This window comes from Akebia trifoliata, chromosome 8, assembly GCF_017979445.1.
Source record: "Akebia trifoliata isolate Shusen 1 chromosome 8, ASM1797944v1, whole genome shotgun sequence".
Lineage (NCBI taxonomy): Eukaryota > Viridiplantae > Streptophyta > Magnoliopsida > Ranunculales > Lardizabalaceae > Akebia > Akebia trifoliata.
This window is the reverse complement of record NC_141382.1, coordinates 9557042-9572242: the sequence shown is the minus strand read 5'-3', so window position 1 is coordinate 9572242 and position 15201 is coordinate 9557042. Positions and strand designations below refer to the sequence as shown.

Sequence of the window (15201 nt, the reverse complement as noted above, 5' to 3'; positions counted from 1 at the left end):
AGGTGATATACATTGAACCCATGTGCAACAAAAGATGATAGTTCTAGAATGTTCCAACTATCTCGATTTGAGCAGAAGTGGACCATCAACCCACACCCCCGATCTCGAGGGGTGGAATGTCTAAAAAAGGGTATTTTAGAAATATTATCCCTTGCAAAAATGTGAGATTAGATCTAACTCTTATTGTGAGTCATCATTGTATTTTCTTGATGATGGTAAAATTTGGTTGTTTGTTGTTGTTTTTTTTTTTTTTTTTTCAAAATGGTGTCCAAATAATTAAATCAAAATTTGGAAAAAGAAAATCAAAATTTCACGTTGACTTATGATGAATGGGGGGTAAATCTAGCCTTGCATTATGCAAAGGGTAAACCTAATATCATCAATTTAACAGGGGTGTATTTCTAAAATACCCCAAAAAAATCTCCACAGTCTGCCTTACGGGGGAGCCGTTGCAGACTTGAGTCTTGCAGTAATATAACAGAGATTCGCTGTTTTAAATTTTATAGTCTAATCTGTGTACGAATAGCATGATGCCACGTCTATTGAAAAAAAATAGTGATTAGAAACAAATGCAATCGGCTGCGTGAACAGCTTGGTTAGGAACCCGAGGTATTTTAAACACCAACTCAAGTGTGCCACGTAAACACCAATCCTATTTTATAGGAACGGGACACCGTGTTGGATCCTCAGTCTCGTACAGTTATCGATGGAAAGCAAGGGGATAAATATGTGCATGTGTGGAGCGGGAGGAGTGGTGGTAGGTGGGTTTGGGAGAGAGAGAGAGAGAGCTGAGAAGGAGAGAGAAAATGATAAAATCGTGACTATTTGTCAAGCTCTGTACAGCTACGAAAGCCACACAGTTACACATACACAAACTCTTCTGCATAGAAGCTCTTGTTCTCCTTACAGACCAAGTTATTCAGATTCAAACTGTGTTTTTAATCTTTAAGTGGTAAAACAACAAATGCTCTCTTAATAATTCTCTGGTTTTTATTTCGAATCATTTTCTCTTCTGGGATTGTTTTATTTTGTGTTATTTGTACAGTTTAGTGGGTTTTTTAAGCTCTTGTTTCTTTCAGGTTTCAGCAGAGTTGTTACTTGTGACAACTTTGATAGTTTTCTTGTTTTAAACCATCTTTCTCTTCTGGGTTTATTTTGTTTTGTGTTATTTGTACAGTTTAGTGGGGTTTTAAGGTCTTTCTTGGATCAACATAGCCCATAAAATCTGAATTTTTAGAATTTCAATGGTGTTTATATCTCTGTTTCTTTCCCCATTTATCTGTTCTCTTGTTTTTTTTTTTTTTTTTCTGATACTGGGTTTTCTTTGTTTTGTATTTTATTTTAAGTTTTTATGATTTTTGTATTTTGATTTGATATATATATTTTCCTTTTCTTGTTTCTGTAACTGGCTTCATGTTCTATCATTGTTTAGATTTTATTTTTTTGGTTTAAGTCTGAGATCTTTTCTCTCTTCTTTTTTTCTAAATAAAAAATGAATATGAAATATTTTTTCTCTGTTCTTTGTTTCTGACTTACATTCTCTGGTTTTTATTTAAATTTATCTGTATTGTTGCAGAAAAAAAGCTTAAAGGAGAAAAAGACTGAGCTTTAGATCTCTTGTGGGGGAAGTTTGTGTGTAAACATGTCTTCCTCCTCTGATTCTTGGTTCACAATCCTCTCATGTTCAAGCTCTAATATTCAATCCTCAGATACCATCTCACTCATATTTCAATGGCTTAGATTCGTTTTCCTCTCCCCATGTCCACAACGCCTTTTGTTCACCTCCGTTGATCTACTCTTCTTGCTCATCCCCCTCGCATTTTTGACCCAGAAAGTATGTTCTCGATTCCGTTCTCACGATCATCTCGATCCCTCCATCAACAAACCCCTCATTAGAAACAACAGAGCTCATATCAGTACTACTATGTGGTTCAATCTCACTTTAATTCTAACATCTCTGTTGGCAATCACATACACAGTCCTCTGCATTATAGCCTTCACTAGGACAACCCAATCACCATGGGAGCTGACTGAAGCTCTATTTCGGTTGATTCAAGCAGTAACCCATGGAACAATTGCTGTTTTAGTAGCCCAAGAGAAGAGGTTCAAAGTCGTTAATCATCCGATGTCTCTTCGGATTTACTGGTTTGTAAACATCATTATTGTCGCTTTGTTCTCCGCTTCTGCGATTATTCGGCTGAGCTCCGTTAAAGAAAAACAAGACACTGAGTTGAGAATCGATGATATATTTTCGTTAATTACTCTTCCAATATCTGCTTTTCTTCTCTTTGTCTCCATTAAAGGATCCACAGGGATTACAATAAGCAGTGAATCCGATAATGGGTTGGAGTCGGAATCGAAATTAAAAGAACCACTTTTGAGTGTATCGAACGTGACTGGTTACGCCACAGCTTCCCTGTTCTCTAGAGCAGTGTGGCTTTGGATGAACCCCTTAATGAAAAAGGGCTACAAATCCCCTCTAAAGATTGATGAAATCCCATTACTTGCACCAGATCATAGAGCGGAAAGAATGTCAGAGCTATTCGAATCGAAATTTCCTAAGCCCTCCGAGAATTCAAAGCATCCAGTTCGAACCACATTGCTTCGATGCTTCTGGAAGGACCTGGTCTTCACCGCCTTACTTGCAATTGTGCGGCTCTGTGTCATGTTCGTCGGCCCAATTCTGCTCCAAGGATTTGTTGATTTCACCTCAGGAAAGGGTAGTTCTCCCTACGAAGGATACTACCTCGTTATCACTCTCTTAGTGGCCAAAATCATTGAAGTCTTGTGCTCCCACCAATTCAATTTTCAATCTATGAAGGTAGGGATGCTTATTAGATCCACTCTGATCACCTCTTTATACAAGAAGGGTCTTAGGCTATCATGCTCGAGCCGACAGGCTCATGGTGTCGGCCAAATCGTTAATTACATGGCCGTGGATGCTCAACAGCTCTCCGATATGATGCTTCAGTTGCATTCTATATGGTTGATGCCTCTTCAAGTTGCTATTGCCTTAGGCCTCCTCTATTACTACCTTGGTGTCTCGGCGCTCTCGGCATTAGTTGGTGTCATTGGAATCATGGTTTTCGTTATGTTTGGTACCCGAAGGAACAACCGTTACCAATTCAATCTTATGAGGATGCGTGATTCGAGAATGAAGGCCACAAATGAGATGCTTAATTACATGCGTGTAATCAAGTTCCAAGCATGGGAAGAACACTTCAATAAGAGAATCCAAGGTTTCCGTGACTCGGAGTATTCATGGTTGACCAAGTTCATGTTTTCAATCTCGGCTAACATGAGTGTTCTTTGGAGCACAACTGTTATTATAGCAACGTTGACATTCGGGACAGCGATCTTGTTGGGACTCCCGCTTAATACTGGCACGGTGTTCACCGCTACTTCAATCTTTAAGATCTTGCAAGAGCCGATCAGGAACTTTCCTCAGTCTTTGATTTCGATCTCACAAGCTATGATCTCTCTTGGGAGGTTGGATGGGTTTATGAAGAGTCGGGAATTGGTGGTTGGAGCGGTGGAGAGAGAGGAAGGTGGTGAGGGTAGAATTGCTGTGGAGGTGAAGGGAGGGGTATTTAGGTGGGATGATGAAGGAGGGGAAGCAGTTCTAAAAGATTTGAATTTCGAGATCAAAAGAGGAGAACTTGCCGCAATAGTTGGGACCGTTGGATCGGGAAAGTCTTCGTTGCTAGCTTCAATTCTCGGTGAGATGCACAAGATCTCAGGAAAGGTATGGTTTCTATTCTCTCAATTAACAATTAGGCCTACTTCCATACATAGGGGAATGCTAACGTCCAAGTCCCAACACTTTTTTTTCCCAATAATACCCCTCTTCATTTTGTCTTTTAGTGAAAAAGACAAGGTACATTTATTATGCCATTAATAAATGCATTTATTAGGTTGGCATTGATTGCCAAAGCATTTGCCAAAAAAAGTTATTTAATTCAAAATACTTAAATGTTCATAGTATTTATTATGTAAACAAACATTTATTGTGTAAAAGACTAATACACCCTTGTCTTTTTCACTAAAAGACAAAATGATGAGGGGTATTATTGGAAAAAAAGTGTTGGACAATGCTATTGGACATTAGCATTCCCCATATATATATATATATGGGAACAGATCAAGGGACATATGAAAAAACATATGTAAAAACAATGTAACATTAATAAATTTTCAAAATATGGGTTAGAAGTTTCGGATTGAGCTGATTTTTGGTGAGGATGATCTCTATGATGGGAAGATCACCCGAAAAAAAAAATCAGCCCAATCTAAAACTTCTAACCCCATTAAAAGTGATTTAGAATGTGGACTGTCGATTTTTTGCCAATTTTTGCCAATAATTTGTAAATCCCTTTTGATGGATTTAGAAGTTTCAGATTGAGCTGATTTTTTGTGAGGATGATCTTCTCATCATAGTGACCATCCTCACAAAAAATCAGCTCAATCCAAAACCTCTAACCCATATTTTGAAAAACCATTATTTTTACATATGTCCCATGAACCGCCCCTTATATATATATATAGGATCAGGATCCGTGTACGCATATATCTACAACGTATTTTGTCTTATGTGGGATAAAAGTTTTGGATTGAGCTGATTTTTGGTGAGGATGATCTTTATGATGTGGAGATTATCCTCATAAAAAATCAGCTCAATCAGAAACTTTTAACCTCGTCAAAAGTGGTTTACAAAGAATAGACGGTCCACGATTCTTCAACTCATAAATATGGGGTTAGAAATTTTAGAATTAGCTGATTTTTGGTGAGTATGATCTCCTCATCATAGAGATCATGCTCACCAAAAATCAGCTCAATCCAAAACTTTTATCCCACATAGGACAAAACACGTTGTAGATATATGAGTAGATATATGTGTACACGGATCTTGACCCATATATATATATATATGTGTGTGTGTGTACAACATTCTAGACAAAGCATTTTGTCATATATGGACTAAAAGTTTTGGAGTGGGCTGATTTTTTGTGAGGATGATCTCTATGGTGAGAAAATCATCTTCACAAAAAATCAGCCAATTCTGAAATTTCTAACCTTAGTTTATAAGTTGACGAGTCGTGAACCATCAATTTTTCACCGTTAGCTTGTAACCACTTTTCATGGGGTTAGAAGTTTTAGAATTGGCTGATTTTTTTGTGAGGAGGATATACTCACTATAGGAACCATCCTCACAAAAAATCAGCCCATTCCGAAACTTTTTAGCCATATAAGACAAAACTTTGTCTGGAATGTTGTCTAGGATTTTGTCAAAATTACCTGACCTATGTATATCAGGTTCGCCTTCAGTAGACAAACTTCTAGACAAAGTGTTTTGTCCTATGTGGGTTAAAAGTTTTGGAATGGCTTGATTTTTTTTTTTTTTAGGATGATCTCTATGATGAGAAAATCATCCTCACAAAAAATCAGCTAATTCTGAAATTTCTAACCCTAGTTTATAAGTTGAAGAGTCGTGAACCATCAATTTTTCACTGTTAGCTTGTAAACACTCTTAATGGGGTTAGAAGTTTCAGAATTGGCTAATTTTTTGTGAGGATGATCTACTCACTATAAAGATCATCCTCACAAAAAATCAGCCTATTCCGAAACTTTTTAGTCATATAAGACAAAACTTTGTCTAGAATGTTGTCTAGGATTTTGTCAAAATTGCCCGACCCTATGCGTATCAGGTTCGCCTTTAGTAGATAAATTTCTAGACAAAGTGTTTTGTCCTATGTGGGCTAAAAGTTTTGGAATGGCCTGATTTTTTGTAAGGATGGTCTTTGTGATGAGAAAATCATCCTCACAAAAATCAGCCCATTTTGAAATTTCTAACCCTAATTATAAGTTGAAGAATCGTGGACCGTCAATTTTTTACCGTTAGTTTGAAACCACTTTTCATGGGGTTAGAAGTTTCGGAATGGACTGATTTTTTGTGAGGATGATCTCCGAAACTTTTTAGCCATATAAGACAAAACTTTGTCTAGGATGTTGCCTACCGAACACTTCCCATATATATGTATATATATTTGTGTGTGTGTGTGTGTGTGTGTGTGTGATTGAAACTATCGGTCCACCATTACTGTTTGCTTTTCTCGTATAGGTCAGAGTTTGTGGGAGCACTGCCTACGTGGCTCAGACATCATGGATTCAAAATGGAACAATTCAGGACAATATTCTTTTTGGATTGCCGATGAACACACATAGATATAGGGAAGTAATCAGAGTTTGTTGCCTAGAGACGGATTTGGAAATGATGGAGTTTGGAGACAAGACCGAGATAGGTGAGCGTGGCATCAACCTCAGTGGCGGGCAGAAGCAGAGAATACAACTTGCGAGAGCGGTCTATCAGGACTGTGATATTTACCTTCTTGACGATATCTTCAGTGCAGTTGATGCTCACACCGGATCAGAAATATTCAAGGTGATAATAATTTTACAGTTTTTTGAGGTACACTGAAACATTATGATATATTTGGGTTTCGTTGATACGGCATTTTAATACTGATATTGTTGTTTCAGGAGTGTGTAAGGGGAGTTCTGAAAAACAAAACCATTTTGCTTGTAACCCACCAAGTTGACTTCTTGCACAATGTGGATCACATATTGGTAGGTTTGATACTTGTTTTATTAGTGTTTGGTATCTTCGATTCAAAATTTTAAATAGCTGTGGTGAACCTCAACTGTTATTCATTGTTCTAATGATCATGGTTTAAAGTTTCATCCTGTCTCGGCTGAAACCAGAATAAAACATTTATTGTGAAACATTTAGTGTTTTGGGATTGCTTTCAAAATGTGTTGGTCTAGACACTCTCAGTTTCTCTCTTGACCTATCCCTCAGTCAAGATTTTAAAACTTGCCAGTGGTTATAACATTGTGTTATTCCCTTAAAATTTCAACATTATTAATTTAGTAGATTTATTATATTTAATTATTACAAGAACCCTGTCCAATCATTCCACCTCTATCTTGGTCTATCGTCTAATTGGTAACAGTTAATGAAGGCTATTTACCCGTATAACATTAATTGTTGTATAGATGGGTTATTAAAAGGGTTCTATAATGGTCATTATTGAAGCCTTGGTTCATTACTAAAAATTATTTGTGAAATATAATAACAGGTCAGTATGATAATTGATAACTATCTGATTTTGGAAGTTTAAATATCAAGACACACATACTTGTTTTGGTAGCTTTAATTTCTTTATTCTTCTTATTTCCAATTTGATTGAGTCTAATATTGGGGATAAAATAACAGGTCATGCGGGATGGAATGATAGTGCAATCTGGAAAATACAACAAGCTTATGGAATCTGGCTTGGATTTCTCAGCTCTTGTTACTGCCCATGAGACATCCATGGACCTAGTAGAAAAGAGTGCCAATATGTCCAATAGCGAACCCCAAAAATCACCGAAATCACCAAAACCATCTCCACATCTAAGAGAAATCAATGGTGAAAGCGGGTGTTTGGACCAAAACAAGTCCCAAAAGGGAACATCGAAACTCATTAAAGATGAAGAAAGAGAGCAGGGTCGTGTCAGCTGGCGAGTTTACAAGACTTATTGCACCGAGGCATATGGGTGGTGGGGTGCTGCGGTAGTGATGCTAATATCACTCGTGTGGCAGATATCCCTCATGTCAAGTGACTATTGGCTGGCTTATGAGACTGGGGATGCTCACGCATCGTCATTCAATCCTTCTTTATTCATTCGTGTCTATGCAATCATTGCTGCTATTTCGTGTGTGTTGGTTATGATCAGAGCTTTCCTTGTTACGTTTGTGGGACTCAAGACCTCTCAAGTCTTCTTCAAACAGATTCTTCATAGTATTTTACATGCTCCTATGTCATTCTTTGATACAACACCTTCAGGAAGAATTCTGAGTCGGGTAAGATTGATCATCCTCTTGGAGGTTTCCTTGTTATGGTTGCATGTCTACGATGTTCAGACTCATAAAATAACCTCATGTTCTTATATCTTTTGCAGGCATCTTCGGATCAAACCACGATTGACGTGTTTCTTCCCTTTTTTTTGTCTGTAACCATTAACTTGTACATGACAGTGACCAGTGTCATCATCGTCATTTGTCAAGTTGCTTGGCCAATTATCTTCCTCATAATTCCATTGGCTTGGTTCAATATCTGGTATCGGGTAAGAACTCCTTTCCCGTTCCATCTTAATCTCTTCATGCACCATATTATAACTTTGTAGTCTTATGGTACACAATAAAGGCATATCTCTATTTGTGTGTAAGAAAATTGAGGCTCCTGTTTTCATACACATCTTGTGTTAGGATCCTTGGTTAAGACTCACACTTTCCACTCCATTAATGCCGAGGTATTTTTGGAGCATTGGTTTGGGTCTTAACATTTGATATCAGAGTCAACCCCCCGTCCAAGATTCTAGTCATGGGGAGGTGATTATTGAAAAACTAAAAAAAAATGGGGCTCCATCATAGGATGGGATATGGAAGGGGTCCCCCATAGTAGGCCACCATGATTAGTTTGGAAAGAGGCGACTTGTGGAAAAAGAAAAAAGGGGTACCTGGTACTTGGGAAAAAGGTTGGGGGGGTGTTCACCATAAAGTGTGCCAACGAGGGCCTCAGCCTTAAAGAGTGGGGGTATGTTAGGATCCTTAGGTTAAGACTTAAGCTTTCCACTCCATTAATGCCTAGGTCTTTTTTGAGCATTGGTTTGGGTCTTAACATCTTGCACAGGCATAGTGTAGCACGTGAGCAACCAACCCAATTTAAAATTTTGAAATCTTCCTAGTGGGAACCATTGAATGGTGGATTGTCATTTCGCCACATATGCAACACATTTCCTGATAGACCATCCTTGAAGTCCACTTCATCTGGTGACCTCCTTGTGAGGTGCTGAGGTCAGAACTTTGCTTACCTGAACTTTTTGGTCTGCAGGGATACTATCTCGCATCATCTCGAGAGTTGACTCGACTTGACTCAATCACGAAAGCCCCCATTATCCACCATTTTTCAGAAAGCGTGTCCGGGGTTATGACGATCCGGTGCTTCAGAAAGGAGGCAAGGTTTTGTCAGGATAATATTAATCGAGTGGATGTGAATATGAGTATGGATTTCCACAATAAAGGATCAAATGAGTGGTTGGGTTTCCACCTAGAATTTATTGGGAGTGTCGTCCTATGCCTTTCTGCCTTATTCATGGTCTTGTTGCCTAGCAATGTTATCAAGCCAGGTATTTATCTCCCAACACATTTTTCCTTCTCCATCTGACACATTTTATTTCTTGTGGAATTGACTTATGGTTTTCGATTATGTAGAATATGTGGGTCTCTCTCTCTCCTATGGTTTATCTTTCAGTTCCGCTTTGTTCTATACCATATATATGAGTTGTCTTGTGGAGAACAGAATGGTTTCAGTCGAGAGAATAAAGCAATTCATAAACATCCCATCTGAAGCCTTGTGGGAGATCAAAGACTGCCTTCCTCCTCCAGGTTGGCCCTCCCATGGTGATGTTGACCTCAAGGACTTGCAGGTAACTGATTATTTATTAACTAGAAGGTGGCATGTGAGAATGCACGCATCAAAAGGGCTTAATTATAATTTAAAATATTGATTAAAGGATTTTTGAAGATTACAAAGTAGAAATGATATTTTCGTAATTTTGAAAACTAATCAACGTAATTAGAGTCATGGGTTGTAATTTTTTTGGTTTTTGAGCAAAATAACCATGATTATATTAAGTTTAAAGGCAAAGGTGGGGGCATTTGTGAGATCCAAAATTTGTTGTCGAGCCGTTTCTATTTCCCCTTCTCTCATTATAATAGTAAAGATGACTTAATGAGTATCCTAAAGATTCATGATTAATTTCAATAAGATCAGTAGCATTGCTATATTTAGGTGTGTTTGTTTCCATAAACATGTTCTCAGACCAAAACCAAAATAACGAAAAATAACAAACTTGGGCATAAAGCAAATTGATCATTGGAAATGACATGAAATTCGATGCTCCATTCAAGTCGTTGCCAAGGTTAATTCATTTCCATTGGGGAAAAAATATCTTTTGGTCTCTCATTTTTCAAGTTATTCTCTTGAATTTTGATACATTTTTTCTTTCTTTCATTTTTTCTAATTTGCAAATAAAATTCTAAATGCTGATTTATTTTGGTATTAAAATTTTCACTTGTGTACCACTAAGGAAGATGATATCTAAATCCATATTCCTTTAGAGGCATGGATGAAGCCTAACAGAACGTTGCATGCTCTTGGTCAACAGGTTAGATATAGACCCAACACTCCTCTGATCCTCAAAGGCATCACTATTAGCATCCAAGGAGGAGAGAAGATCGGTGTTGTTGGTCGTACAGGGAGCGGGAAATCAACTTTGATCCAAGCTTTATTTAGGGTGATGGAGCCTTCAGGAGGGAAAATAATTATTGATAGGGTCGACATTTGCAAGTTGGGTCTTCATGATCTCAGGTCCCGCTTTGGGATCATTCCTCAAGAACCTGTCCTTTTTGAAGGAACCGTACGAAGCAATGTCGACCCAATTGGATTGTACTCTGATGAAGAGATATGGAAGGTGAGTATTATTAGTAGTAGTACGGGCTGTTATTAAAATTTGCTTTGGAAGGCTAAGAATTTGCTTGTTTTTGTCTTTTTTTAGAGCCTCGAACGCTGCCAACTTAAAGATGTGGTGGCTGCAAAACCCAATAAACTTGATGCTTCAGGTATTTAATTATAAATTTAAAATTTTGATTAAATTTATAGTTGGGGTTATCGTCTTCGACACTCATGGTTGTCAAATTTTTGCCCTCTTTTTAGTGGTTGATAGTGGAGACAATTGGAGTGTGGGACAAAGGCAGCTTCTATGTTTGGGAAGAGTAATGTTAAAGCGTAGCCGCATTTTGTTTATGGACGAAGCCACAGCTTCCGTTGATTCACAAACGGACGGTGTAATTCAAAGGATCATTAGAGAGGACTTTGCTTCATGTACCATTATCAGCATTGCTCATAGAATACCCACAGTCATGGATTGCGACAGAGTGCTTGTGATAGATGCTGGTATGTTCTTCACAATTATTGTTTTTGCCTTTAATATAAAGTTCACAATGGAATCATAAATTTATTATAAAAATGAATCTTTTTTTGTTCTTCCATTTTTTTCTTGAGCAGGACAGTCGAAGGAGTTTGACAAACCATCTCGTTTACTCGAACGACAATCGCTCTTCAGGGCATTGGTTCAAGAATACGCCAATCGATCTACGAGTTTGTAGAAAACTACTAGTTTTTGTGATGATTCTTTCGGTTACAAGGAGCAAATTGCTGATCATATCTTCTTTAATTCAGGTATGAGCAATTAATGCTTCGATAGCTTTAGAATTAAATCCAAAACCATCTGTTGGTAAGATTTCCTTGCACCGGTTTTATTTACCAGAAATTGGAATTGTGTTCAAATGTCCCAATAAACAATGCCATTATTTTTAAATAAAATGGGCTCTCAGAAGCAAGTAATTCAACCTTTGGGGGTTCTTCGTTTCAATGTCTTCTAAGGCTTGTCCTCTCCATTTCTAAGGAGCCTTTTTGTATCGCAGTGAAAAGCTTACAAGGCAGATAGTAAGTTTTACATTCTTCTAACCATAGTTTTACGGACTAATGGTATTGTTTCATTGTGTTAAGCACTCTATTCTACGGTTTACAAGGTAGATAGTAAGTCTTACATTCATTTTGTGTGTATGTGTGTATGAAAGTCTTGGTTGAGATTTGGGTTTTTCTTCTGATCAAGAAATTGTCTGGACGAAACTTTGGTTCTGATCTTTTTTTTTGGTAACCAAGGTGTCTAGACTTCTTGTAGCACCCGACTAATCATCTGGCACGTGCAATCCCTTCCTCCCATATGTATTGGGTAATTTATAGGATAAATACTCAAGGGTGACCCCTAAGTGGTGATTCGAATTTGGAAAGTCGGTATTGGTTTTTAAGAAAAGTAAGGGAAGAAGATTGAGAAAAATTCAGATTTTGGATTTCAATGTAATGGAAATATGATACTTATCTAACTGATCGGTTGAGGTATGCACAAATGCACAATCCTAAAGCGAAAGTTACCCATGCTATGGTATCATAGTTTTGTAGGTGTCCGCTTTCCAAGATACAACCACCCACGCTCCAACGGGGGTATTCCAAGTGGAACGTTAGAGTGAACTTGACTTAATTTTGTGCTTTCTTAATTCAATCCTAATAAAATGAAATGGTGATTAATCGACTAGATCTTGTGAAGAAGGGAGAGTGGATACTGAAAATTTTGAGTGCAGAGAATCAGAAAAATGATGGAAATATATAGAGGAGAACTGGTAATCCAAATAGTTACCAAACCCTTTGTTCGTGTCTTTCTATTGCATTGATTCAGAACAAACACAAACAAGGAGGACTATAGGGACACCAAACGGATCTGTCCATTGGTTGAATTTGTCTCTAAACGGTCTGATTTCCAAAGGATGTAAGACAATTTGTTTATTTTGATTTTTCAAAACAAACTTTTAATAAAAACTTAAGCAATTAAGACCCTAGTCAGGTATAGTGTGTGTGTGTGTGTGAAACGTGCAAGATGCGCACATGTGCTAAGGGTTTTTGAAACTTAGACCCAAATCTCACTAAAAACCTGGTTTTCAAAACTTAGACCCAAATCCCACTAAAAACCTTTAGAAATTTCTTTTGGGTCTTCACATGCGTGCATGAGCCCGCTTACTATCTCTATTAACCTAAAGACTAATAGAAATAATAATAATATAAGCGTTACATTCCAACTCTTTTTTTTTTTTTTTTTTTTCTTTTTTTTCTATTTTACGATGTGGGATTAAATCACATTAAAAAAATAAAACCACAACTAAACAAAGGGATTTTATACATTGACACCCTTATAATTCCATCAATCCCCCACAAGGAAGTACAAAGGGGTTTTCTATATTTACATCCTTATAATTCGATAACCCATCACATGAATGTATAAAACACAAAAAAAAAAAAAAAAAAAAAAAAAAAAATTAATTAATATGTATAAAATATGAAAGGCATTTTTGATCAATTATGTATCAGTATAAGTGTCTTCTAGACTTGAAACTTACCTAGTATAAATCTATCAGATTTACTAGTTGGTTAGTGGACTTTAAGCTTTGAACTGCCAATTTTTAGTGTAAATAAAGACAATAAATTATACATAGGTTAATCAACCAATGGTCAAGTTCTTTTGATGGTATCTACTTTGACCCTAAGCAATAACCAGATATTATGAGTTCTTTAGAGAATTTAGTCTAAATTTTCATAGAAACAACCTATTTTTACACTCATTTAAGTGTGCTTATGAGAAATATCTTGCTATGCTTTACTTTTACAAGTATAGGTAGCATTAAGAAATTATACTTCAACATTTCCTCTTTTACAGACAACGTTATCACTTTACAGGAATAGACTTGGTATAGATATATATGCTAGTTAATGCTTTCTTTTAGTTAGACTCAATGGATTTTCCCATTTGACCATAGATCTTGGGATCTCTAGTAAATTAGGTTGAATTTTTATTGAAGTGATTCCTTAGTTAAAGGATTCATCAAATTTTCCTTATATTTTACAAAGTGAATAGAAATAATCTCATTTGAAAATAGTACATAGTTGTGTCTCCATTTAATGTGTTTTAGCTTGCCATTATACATGTTGTCTTTTGCCCTTGTAGTGGTAATCTGGTTGTCATAATGAATAGATATAGGAGATACTAGCTTAGGCAAAATAGAAATGTCAACAAGAAAACTCCTAAGTCACTCACTTTCTTCATAAATCTTATCCATGACAATAAATTCAGATTCCATACAGAAAAGAGCTATGTATGTTTACTTGGTGGATTTTCATTAGATTTTTACACTTCCAAGTGTAAAAATGTAACCACTAGTGAATTTTTTCTAAGTTTGATATCCAATTTTCATGCACAAATGCATTATCCAAAAATAAAATTCGCCCCTGCTATGATACCACAGTTCCGTAGACGTCGCTATCCAAGATACAACAATCCACGCTCCAAGGAGGCATTCCAATTAGAACATTACAACGAACTTAACTAAATTTTGTGCTCTCTCAAAGCAACAATAATAAAATTAAATGGCGATGTGCTGTGAAAATTTGAGTGCAAAGAGTTGAAAAAAAAACTTTGGAAATAAATAGGGGAGAAGCAACTGTCCAAACAGTCACCAAACCCTTTGCCCGTGTTTCTCTCTATACTGATTCAGAATAAACATCAACATAGAGTACTATAGGGACACCAATGAAGAGACACTAAACGGATCTGTCCAAATGTTGGATTTGTCTCGAACGGATGTAAAAAGGTTTGTTTGGCTTGATTTTCAAAACAAATTTTAATTAAAACTTAGGTAACACCAAAGTCCGGCCTGGCGCACGTGTGTGAAACAAGATGCGCATCTCCTACGCACGCGCGTTAAGAGTTTTTGAAACTTGGATCTAAATCTTACTAGAAATCTTTGGGTTCCAATGCATATTTGATATGATTCTGATGGATATCTTGAAATTTATACTTAAAAAAAAAAAAATCAATCATGTCCCAATTTAATTGGATGTGTGATAAAATATATAAATTATGCTATATATTTTGTTTAGATACACCATGTATATCTATTTTTAATATTTCAATGCATATTTGATATGATTCTGACCCAACCCAATTGTTATCAGTTTGGATTTGGATCCAAATTTGAGTTCTTGATGAGAATTGGACCGGATAATGAGCAATTCACTAAGCATTGGATCAGTTCTGTATCAGATCCGATTCTTATCACATTAATATCAAATTGATCCAGTTCAAAACCCTTCCCATCATTCTCCAAGATCAAAAGTAGGACTTAAAATGGGTCGGATTTTATCTGAAATTCGAATTCGATTTTTAGCGGATTTGATTTTTTCAAGTATATTCGAATTAAAATATGGGTCGAATATGGGTTGATATCCCTTGACCCGATTTGGATACGGACCCATCCCTATATCCAAATGATATATTATTTTGTATATTGTATGTAATATTTTTAGATTTTTTAATCTATCATTTATCAAGAAATGAGTATTAGGTGTAGTGGTCAAAGTTTTTTTTTTTTTTTTAAAGGGGAGAGGTCTTTAGTTCAAATCACTTTAAACTACATTTTTTAATGAATTA

At 36.5% G+C, this 15201-nt stretch overlaps 1 protein-coding gene across 1 annotated transcript; it reads left to right on the top strand.

Moving 5' to 3' along the window:
* Positions 1 to 752: 752 nt before the first annotated feature.
* Positions 753 to 11630, top strand: LOC147395984 (ABC transporter C family member 14-like). Its single transcript, XM_086450385.1, has 12 exons — positions 753 to 952; positions 1577 to 3745; positions 6119 to 6439; positions 6538 to 6624; positions 7274 to 7903; positions 8002 to 8166; positions 8934 to 9228; positions 9314 to 9528; positions 10270 to 10575; positions 10660 to 10723; positions 10818 to 11057; positions 11169 to 11630. The coding sequence occupies exons 2-12, from the start codon at positions 1643 to 1645 to the stop codon at positions 11267 to 11269; spliced, it is 4527 nt and encodes a 1508-aa protein (XP_086306511.1). The 5' UTR covers positions 753 to 952; positions 1577 to 1642; the 3' UTR covers positions 11270 to 11630.
* Positions 11631 to 15201: the final 3571 nt, after the last annotated feature.